The 11,569-nt window shown below is 37.7% G+C and overlaps 1 protein-coding gene across 2 annotated transcripts in view; it reads right to left on the reverse strand.

Moving 5' to 3' along the window:
- LOC115209780 (stAR-related lipid transfer protein 3-like) overlaps positions 1–11,569 on the reverse strand; it is a 133,906-nt gene that overhangs the window by 68,435 nt on the left and 53,902 nt on the right. For both annotated transcript variants that reach the window (XM_036500916.1, XM_029778297.2), the window contains exons 3-4: positions 5,158–5,313; positions 17–112 (exon numbers count right to left, since the gene is read on the reverse strand). In XM_036500916.1, coding sequence (XP_036356809.1) covers positions 17–112; positions 5,158–5,313 — 252 coding nt within the window. The remainder of the gene's footprint in view (positions 1–16; positions 113–5,157; positions 5,314–11,569) is intronic.

An 11,569-nucleotide genomic window follows, 5' to 3' on the forward strand; every position in this document is an offset into this window, starting at 1 on the left:
AAATGGTTTAACGAACCTGGAATTTCGAAACTAATGTATTCCATTTCAATTGTTCATCAATATTGAAAGCAAGATCTTCAAAAAGTTCAGCGGGTCCCATATCAAGTCGTGCCTTGAATATAGAAAAACATTTTCTAAATAACCCGAAAATACATTTTGATCTTGCTCAACAGTAAATTTAATAATGACAGTATAAATTTGCAAGCAAAATTTAATTTACATACTAAAGTGTAAAACAAGTAGTATATTTGATTTATACATTTATTACTTTCCAGAGCTATGAAGGTCGGTTATATAAGGAATTTATTATAGAATTTATTGTACCAAATTATTAACTGACTGGTACATCTACTTCACTATTTGAGAGTCTTTCCATCACCATGAATTTCTCCTGGCGAAAGCACAACCTCAACATAGTAGTGACTAAATCCCAATGACTGGTCCTTCTCTTTAGGTTCAGAAAATAGCTGTATACTCCGAAATTTTTTTACACTCTATAAAGCCAAAAAAGAAGTATTGCTCTCACTTTTGGAATACTTGACAACGTCAGAAAAGGGTTATCCGACTGATTAGCACAAAATCCCTCATAAGAAAATGAGCTGTCTCCTTCCCAACCTTTTCAGCCACTACTATAATGGGCTCTACTTTTTGGGATTGTTTAAGCCTCCATTATTTCATCTCTCAGCTGACCATATAGCCAGCCTTCTCATATCCTTCCCGTACTTCACCAAAAACGCTAATGGCTTCAGCTTCACTAGTTTAGGAAGGCATTCAAAAACCATGGTTTACTGTCCCTTACTTCAGACCCAGGTTTTGAAAAAAGCCGAGAAACTCACATTGTCATTACATGTCTCAAAACAGCAAGGACATATAAGATAATTTAACCCTACGTACACAAAGAAAAGAGATGGTCACAGCTAGGAGATCTTTGATTATACATTTGTTTGATTGGGACTGACTTTAGGCTAAAGAGCACACAATAACAACAAATGTTACTTAGATAAATAAAGCAAAATCTCCCTCGACAGATATTAGTCCAAAATATAGATATACCAGGCTGGATACTGCAACATATTTAGTCCCATAATCCACACACTCTATCAGTGACATAGTCATGGTGTGTGGTGTGCCTCCTAGAGTCGTCCATAAGTTAAGATGTACTCCATATCCTACGAAATCTACAACATAATAGATAGATATATAGTGTTACCTTTCTTGGCTCCTTTTAGCTACAGTAATATTGTCTTCCAGCTCATATTTCCAATTGAACTTTTTTCTTTTAGTTTTTCATTTGAAGATTTAACATAAAACTTACAGCTTCAAAAAATAGCTTTAGATCTTAAAACTAATGAATAATAGCCTTTATCGAGTATTTTCTTTAAGATATTCCTTCAATAATGTTGCTCCTTACTACAATAAAGCATTGAAACTGAGCTTCATTATAGAATTAATTATAAAAATAATGATAATTTTCAGAAAAATAGAAGACGAAAATTATTTGGTTCAAGGCACCATTCAATTTTAGGGAGTGTTCACGTATTACTAAGCATTTCTTGTATTAGACACTTCCCTAAGAACCATAAATATCACAAAAAGAAATGCTAGAAAAAAGTTTTAAAATTTAGCTATGTGAATAAACCTAAAGTAGGTATAGCAAACTCAGTAGTAAAACTCAGAAACAACCTTATACATCTAGCATATCCTGCTCGTGTAACGGTCTTAATCTCATAAATTATCCAAGAAATAATTTATCTTTCAAAATGTTAATAGTTTATTGTACAAAATGTCCATAAGCGCAGGAGTGGCTGTGTGGTAAGTAGCTTGCTAACCAACCACATGGTTCCGGGTTCAGTCCCACTGCGTGGCATCTTGGGCAAGTGTCTTCTGCTATAGCCCCGGGCCGACCAATGCCTTGTGAGTGGATTTGGTAGACGGAAACTGAAAGAAGCCTGTCGTATATATATATGTATGTGTGTGTATATATATATATGCGTGTACGTGTTTGTGTGTCTGTGTTTGTCCCCCTGGCATTGCTTGACAACCGATGCTGGTGTGTTTACGTCCCCGTCACTTAGCGGTTCGGCAAAAGAGACCGATAGAATAAGTACTGGGCTTACAAAGGATAAGTCCCGGGGTCGATTTGCTCGACTTAAAGGCGGTGCTCTAGCATGGCCGCAGTCAAATGACTGAAACAAGTAAAAGAGTAAAGAGTAATAGTGTATATTGGGTTGACTGAAATAAATTTAAAGGACGATTCAATCGCATCTCCGTTTTAATAAAAAAAGTCACTGGACTGTATTTTATCAAATATATATGAGCTATAAAAAGTAACAATGTTAAGGATTGCAAAATTGCGTGAAATATATTAAAAGCCAGACTATATAAATCGAGTAAGAATTGGTGTAACCTTTACTTCTTTGTGATAATAAATATACTTTCCTATATAAGTTCCGTTTTGAACAAACATTCAGAACTGATGTCTTTTTGTCGGCTTAAATCAAAATATTTCAACAAATATTTTGATTTACCTAACAACTTATAAGCGTGTAGTCTAGTAATATATTGATCACATTTTCTTAAAAGAAAATCAAATAACTCTTCATTTAACGTGAATAAAAATACGGTATTTTTGTCGTCTGTGTGTGTAAGTACGTACATGTATATATATCTATATATATATATATATATATATATATCACCATGACTGACCAGGCTATCAGATGTTGCTACATATCGCTGGTCACAATGCGCTTTGCATTGATTTAGCCTTCAAGTGACGCCACCCCGCTGGCTAAGCGAGCAGGCCAACACACACACACACATATATATAGATATATATATATATATATATATATATATATATATATATAATATATATATATATATATATATACATATATATATGTACATATATATATATATACATATATATATATACATACATATATATACATACATATATATATACATATATATATATAATATACACATGTATATATATATATATGTATATATATACATACACATGTATATGCATGTATATATATACATATATATATACATATACACATGTATATATATATATATACACATGTATATATATAATATACACATGTATATATATATATAAATGTGTGCGTGTGTCTGAATATATATATATATATATAATATATTATATATATATATAATTTATTAGTTAGGGCAAAAGAATAGATCTCTAATGCCAAAATATACCGAAAATAGACACAACGTCAAAAACCATGTAATTTATCACTACAAGCACGCGTTTCGAAGAAAGCCGATAGAAATTTCTAAAGAAATCCCGTTATTACCATATCGGACCCGATTTCAGAGTTAGTTCATAAGGACCTTCCCTTCATCAGTGATAAATGCGACAAAGAAATAAGTGAAATACTTATACCCACTTATTTCTTTGCCGCATTTATCACTGATGAAGGGAAGGTTCTTATGAACTAACTCTGAAATCGGGTTCGATATGGTAATAACGGGATTTTTAAAGAAATTTCTATCGGCTTTCTTCGAAAAGCGTGCTTGTAGTGATAAATTACATGGTTATTGACGTTATGTCTATTTTCGGCATATTTTGGCATTAGAGATTTTTCTTTTGCCCTTACTTATAAATTGTTTATAAATTTAACCTTTAAAGGTAATTTTAAATATGTTGGCCATTGATAGAATTTTTTTCGAAAAATTTCAAACCAGTCACATGGTTCCGGGTTCAGTCCCACTGCGTGGCATCTTGGGCAAGTGTCTTCTGCTATAGTCCCGGGCCGACCAATGCCTTGTGAGTGGATTTGGTAGACGGAAACTGAAAGAAGCCTGTCGTATATATGTATATATGTGTGTATATGTTTGTGTGTATGTGTTTGTATGTCTGTGTTTGTCCCCCTAGCATTGCTTAACAACCGATGCTGGTGTGTTTACGTCCCCGTCACTTAACAGTTCGGCAAAAGAGACCGATAGAATAAGTACTGGGCTTACAAAGAATAAGTCCCGGGGTCGATTTGCTCGACTAAAAGGTGGTGCTCTAGCATGGCCGCAGTCAAATGACGGAAACAAGTAAAGAGACTACATTAGATGTTAATTTAATAGTATTCACTTCCGCACTCTCTCACTTTACGCGAGTTTTTAGTTCAAATCGCACCTGTCTCGAGATGGGCTGGAGAGTTTCTATTTTTGGATATATTTGGGGTACTTATTTGTGCTCATGACTTAGTGTTCGCTTCTTCCATGGTTATAAGTAAGCATTTCACTTATTTCTTTGCCGCATTTATCACTGATGAAGGAAAGGTTCTTATGAACTAACTCTGAAATCAGGTCCGATATGGTAATAACGGGATTTTTTTAGAAATTTCACTCACAAGATATCTAATCTATAGCTGCAGGGATATATCTAAAATGCAATGCATTGTGATCGAGTAATGAACCACGTGAGTACTAAGAGGACACCTTATCCCGCACATCCGTATCTCAAACTGAATCAACGTAAAATTAAATTACCTAGCAATATTGGTTTTAAATCTTGGCACAAAGCTTGCAAGTTCGTAGGAGTGCGCAAGTCGATTACATTCATTCCAGGGTCCAACTGGTACTTAACTTATTTTATCGACCTTGAAAGGTTGAAAGGTAATGTCGGGCTCGGCAGCATTTGACTCAGAATGTAAAGACGGACGAAATGATGTTAAGCACTTTGTTCGGCACGCTAAGGATTCTTCCAGCTCACCGCCATAATTTCCCTAGAAATATTACAAAATATTTTATATAGAAACGAAAGTGGAGGCACATGGTGAGATCATGAGTTCGAATCTCAGATCGGGCGGTGTGTGTGTTTATGAGCGAAACACCTAAGCTCCACGCGGCTCCGGCAGAAGGTAATGGCGAAACTTCTGCTGACTCTTCCGCCACAACTTTCTCTCACTCTTTCCTCCTGCATCTTGCAGCTCACCTGCGATGGACCGGCGTCCTATCCAGGTGGGGAACCTATGCGCTAAGAAACCGGGAAACCGGCCCTTATGAGCCAGGCATGGCTCAAGAAGGAACAAACAACAACATATAGAAACGAAGCGGCAACTTATGCCTTACGACTGAAACCAACCAATACCTTTCGACCCGCAAATAGTTTAAATAAATACTCACTTGTAAAACCGTTACACAGCCATATATATCTGACCATTGACTCCTCACACACCCATCAATAGGGTTCTGTCCAACTTTAATTGTCCACTCCATGGATGTCTCTATCCAAGACTGAATAACCTTCCAAGCATTGTTCACATCTTCGCTGTAAACTTCCTGTATTAAAGAGTAGCATATAAAACTATGAGCGTGAATATGTGTGTGCATAAGAACATAAAACCATTGCGTACTACAATTAAGAAATGATACTATATTGCTGGTTTGCTACGATTAATGTTGTTTAGTCCCATATATACACTCGTTGAGTAGACGTATGTTCAAACGCATTTAAACCAAAACCATCCCGCCATTTGCTTCTCAGAAATTGTGTTTCTCTAATTCAACGGCGTTAGATTGTAAGGGTGATTTGATAGTCATTTCATGCACGCCAAGCAATTGCGTAGAGGACTCCGTCTATGCACTATCTTGCTGTTTTCTTTTTAGTCACGTCTCAATTTTCTATCTGCCTGATATCCCCTATTCTATTACTGGTATTGATGCTGTTGAGTTGTCAGTGATGAAAGACGAAGTACGTTCTTGTGTCATTAGAACTAGGAGTTTAAAATTACTGAAATATATATATTTATTTCTTTATTGCCCACAAGGAGCTAAACACAGAGGGGACAAACAAAGACAGACAAAGAGATTAAGTCTACTACATCGAACCCAGTGCGTAACTGGTACTTTATTTATCGACCCCGAAAGGATGAAAGGCAAAGTCGACCTCGGCTGAATTTGAACTCGGAACATATCGACAGACGAAAAACAGCTACGCATTTCGCCCGACTTGCTAACGTTTCTGCTAGCTCGCCAGTGCAGCAGTCAATGATGTCAACTCATTCATTGTCGATGGTACGTGTCCATATATGTATATATCAGTGTGCGTATGTCTGTGTGTATATATATGTATATACGTATATGTGTGTGTTTGTATGTACTTGAGTCTATGTGTTCATGCACGTGAATATGCATATACCTTTGTAAGGGGGGGCGGTGTGTGCGCGTATGTTTGTATGTGGTTGAGCACGTGTCTGTGTTAGTATTGACGGATTGTCCGGATACGCAAGTTATAATTTTAAAAAAATAACACACGGGACGATGTTGGCTCTGATACACTTATTGGTATGATGGTGACGGTTATAATATCTTTGATAATATCCGTGATAACTTAGGGCTAACTCTGGGGGCGAAATAATAGCAGCAATTACAACAACAACGGTAATAAACACTGGGCAACTGCGTAATTTTCCTCGTTGATTGGTTTGCAGATGACCGCTGCCTGTAGCGGTTGTGCATACAGACTCGCCGAGGTCAACTTTGCCTTTCATCCTTTCGGGGTCGATTAAATAAGCACCAGTTGCGCACTGAGGTTGATATAATTGATTTAATCCCTTTGTCTGTCCTTGTTTGTCCCTTCTATGTTTAGCCCCTTGTGGGCAATAAAGAAATAAATAGTACATACAGGTATATGTATGTATGTATGTATGTATGTATGTATGTATGTATATATGTATGCATGGTGTTCGTGCATAAATGTGAGTGCATATGTGTGTGATTGCAGGATTGTGTGTGAGCGTGAATATGTGTGTGCATAAGAATGTATCTATGTTTATATACATATCATATACATATAGGCGTAGGAGTGGCTGTGTGGTGAGTAGCTTGCTTACCAACCACATGGTTCCGGGTTCAGTCTCACTGCGTGGCACCTTGGGCAAGTGTCTTCTACTATAGCCGACTAAAGCCTTGTGAGTGGATTTGGTTGACGGAAACTGGAAGACGCCCGCCGTATATGTATATATATGTACATTATGTGTCTGTGTGCCTGTGTTTGTCCCTCCCCCCCCCAACATCGCTTGACAACCGATGGTGGTGTGTTTACGTCCCCGTAACTTAGCGGTTCGGCAAAAAGAGACCGATAGAATAAGTACTAGGCTTCCAAAGAATAAGTCCTGGGGTCGATTTGCTCGACTAAAGGCGGTGCTCCAGTAAAAGAGTAAAGAGTATATATGCAGGCGCAGGCGTGGCTGTGTGGTAAGAAGCTTGCTTCCCAACCATATGGTTCTGGGTTCAGTTCTACTGCGTGACACCTTGGGCAACTGTCTTCAAATACATCCCCCGGCCTTATGAGTGGATTTCGTAGACGGCAACTGAGAGAACTCGTATATATATATACATATATATATATATATATATATATATATATATATATATATATATATATATATTTGTGTGTGTGTGTGTGTGTGTGTGTGTGTGTATTTGTATGTATGTGGTGTCTTTGTGTCTGTGTTTGTTCACCCCACCCTAATGAAGGGGATAATTCCAATAATATTCTGTCTATTTGTAGCACAAGGCGAGAAATTTTAGGAAACTGGGCTAGTCATTTACATCTACCCTGGTTACGTCTCCGTAAATTAGCGGTTCAGCAAAGAGACCGATAAAATAAGTACTAGGGTCGAAACATTCGACTAAGGATTCATCAAGGTGATGCCCCAGCACGACAATTAAAAGAAAGAAATAAGACATGCATACACACTCATAGATACGCACACACACATACACATGCACGCGTGCACGCAACCTTATTCTTCCTAACCAGCCAAACTGAATTTAAATGCAAGAAGGGGTTATATTTTCCCTGATAGAATGCAGTATCGTATCATCGCCTTTTCAGTGGCCATTCTAATGCAATAGGCTCTTGGTGAAGGAGGGAGTTCGACACAGCTGCCTTCTTTTGAGTTTCTGGCCGTGATATAGGTTCATCTGGGACCTTGAACAAGAAGATATCAAGTTGTTTCTTGAAAACATTTATCCATACTCCGTGGAGATCGTTCAGACATCTTGGCAAGATATTAAATAGTTGTAGGTCCTTGAATCCCAGGCTTCTGCAGTACATGGTCCTCAGTCTAGATGGAATAGCTGAGACCTTTGGTAGTGTAGTGACGTCCAGCTAGGGGTTTAGTATAGCTCTTGATGTCAAAGTTTGGTGCCAACCCTTCTGGGATCTCCCCTACGTATATCACTGCATACCCCTCCCGTCTTCACTCAAGGTCATAGAGTTATAGCTCTTTCAGTCTCTCCCTGTAGCTTACGTTCCATTGATGCAATCTTCCTGATGTAGCACCGCTGAAGTGCCTCAAGTTCCGCTATTAATTTAGCACTGTGGGATGACCACAGTTGAGAACAGTAGCGCAGACGGCTGAGTACAAATGTTCTCCAATAAACCAGCATAGTTTCCTGGTCCCTTATTCTAAAGATTCTCAAAATCCATCCAGTCATTCGCTTGCACACTGCCACCATATTGGTGATATGTACGCGAATCAAGGCGTCGTTGCTCATGTCGATCCTCAGATCACTCATTGTACTTCATTCTGGCCCAAAGTATTGTCGTTTCGGCATGTGAACACTGGCTTGCTGATAGCGGCGGGCTTGGAATATGCTTACATTTAATCGCATGTTGTTTTCTTCAGCTCATTTGTATATGGCATCGATGTCTTTCTGAAAAAGATTAGCATCGGAAGGTTCCTTGACTGCTTGTACTACTTTTGGGTCGTCAGCATAACAAGTAAGTGTAGTGTGGCTGCCTGAATAATTGATGGCATGTCTGAGAGAGACACCATAAACAGCAGCGACTGCAACACAGCTCCCTGAGGCACTCCACTCTCTATTACTGTCTCCTTGGAAAGAGCATCTTTAGCTGCCATTGCTTGGCTTCTGTCTTTTAAGACGTCATGTAACCACTCACCCGGTTTTCCATACATACATTCATACATACATACATACATACATACATACATACATATATACATACATACTTACTTACTTACATACATGCATACATACATACAGACACACACACACACACACAAGCACATACATACACACACATAATACATACATGCATACATACATCATAAACAAACTTTTATCTATACATGTTAAACAGTTACTTTGAATTATATATAAATGTCTGCATATGTAGGTGTCTATGTATACATATATGTATGGGTGTATATGTGCACGTGTGTATGTGTGTGCGAGTGCGTGTGTGTGAGTGTGTGTGTCTGTCTGAGTGCATGTGTGTCTGTATGTATATAAATATGGATACGTATGTGTTTGTATATATCTCAATATATGAAAATATTAGAACGCACGCGAATATATGTATATATACATGTGTGTGTGTGTGTTAATGTATGAATATATGTGTGTTTGTATGTGCTTATACGTATATAAATGAATATATATGCGTGTGTATTTGTATGTGTATGAGTGTGTATGTATGTCGGTGTGTACGTGTAAGTATGTATGTATATATATATATATATATATATGGGTAAATTTATGAATTATGGGATTCTTTATTGCTCTTGAAATATCAACTTAATCCGGTTATGGAATTTGAGAGTATATGGACAATTTCGGATTTATCCTAAATTTCGTTCTCTAAATATAATAGATTTTTATAGAATAAAATCATTATAGCATTCTTTTGAAATCTCCCTCCCCCTCTCCCTCTCTCTCTCTCTATATATATATATGTGTGTGTGTGTGTGTGTGTGTGTGTGTGTGTGTGTGTGTGCATGTATGTATAAGTATGTGTAAATATATACCTATGCATGTATATATGTATTTATATACGCACACGCACGCACTTACACACACACATGCATATATATATATTTATGTACATACATACACACATAAATACATATAAACATATGTGTGTGTGTGTGCGTATATATATATATATATAAGGTGCAGAGAATAAACTGTCGCCTAAATTACTCAAAAAGGAAAATAATACTGTCATCTCATTTTAACAGATATATTTACCAGCATTACATAAAAATATCTTAAAATACTAAACAGTAAATTTATTCAATAAAATCGCCATTGGTTTCAACCACGGCCTCCAGACGACTTCGTAATATTGTGCAACTTTTCTGGATGGTCTCCTTGTTTATGTTGGTTAATGCTACCATAATACTTGTCTTCAGTTCATCTTTGGTGTTACAAAGGGTTTTGTTGGTCTCTCGCTCAACTGCACCTCATACATAATAATCAAGGCGGTTGCAGTCTGGTGAGCTAGCTGACTAGATGTTAGGGGTGATGCTGTCGCAGAAATTGTCTGACAGTAATTACTGGATCTTCCTGCTCATGTGGCATGGTGCAGAGTCCTGTTGCCAGACATAGGGTCTTCCAGCAGCCATCCTCTTAATCCAGGGCAGTACTACCTCCTCCAGGCACCTGATGTAGATCTCCGTGTTGAGTCTGAGGCCGTGTGCGAAGATGAATGGAGGCATAACGTTGCCATCACTAGTGACCACTCCAAACACCATGATGTTGGCAGGATGCTTGATTTTTATCACTCTTGGTATATGTTTTGGAGCCACGGCAATCAACGGTTGTTTTATATGTTCACCATCTGTTCGTATTGGAGCCTCCGGTGCGAATGCAAGTAGCACAGCATGTTGTTTCCAAAATTCTGGCTTGAGTGAATTGAGTCATAGTACTGTTTTCCTAACAGACGGTGCTCAACTAATGTGAGCTTACTATACTGTGTAGTCGACAAAATCAAAAACAAAAAATGGGCATGCGCAAAATTAGAGATATAAAATGGGGAGAATTTACCCGTCGTACCCTGTATGTATGTATGTATGTATGTATGTATGTATGTATGTATGTATGTATGTACTATGTATGTATGTATGTACGTACGTACGTATGTATGTATGTACATATGTGTGTGTGTGTGTATATATATATATATAATATATATATATATATACACGCAGGAGCAGGAGTGGCTGCGTGGTAAGAAACTTGCTCCCCAACCACATGGTTCCAAGTTCAGCCCCACTACGTTGCACCTTGGGCATGTGTCTTCTACTATAGCCCTGGACCGACCAAAGCCTTGTGAATGTATTTGGTAAACGGAAACTGATAGAAGCCCTGCTCGAAATACGTGAGTAGAAAAACAAACAACAACTGATGCAGGGTCGTCCTTTATGCTGTTTGTCTTATTTTCCATTTAAGTCTTTCGATGTTCGAAAAAATAGTTCATATTCCATGTACTCATACTTCGTATTCTTTTCTTTTACACATTTCATGACGTCCTGTGACCACATATTCATATATATATATATATATATATATATATATATATATATATTTCTTTACTACCCACAAGGGGCTAAACACAGAGGGGATAAACAAGGACAGACATAGGTATTAAGTCGATTACATCGACCCCAGTGCGTAACTGGTACTTAATTTATCGACCCCGAAAGGATGAAAGGCAAAGTCGACCTCAGCGGAATTTGAACTCAGAACGTAACGGCAGACGAAATACGGCTACGCATTTCGC

Source organism: Octopus sinensis, linkage group LG3 (genome assembly GCF_006345805.1).
Source record: "Octopus sinensis linkage group LG3, ASM634580v1, whole genome shotgun sequence".
Lineage (NCBI taxonomy): Eukaryota > Metazoa > Mollusca > Cephalopoda > Octopoda > Octopodidae > Octopus > Octopus sinensis.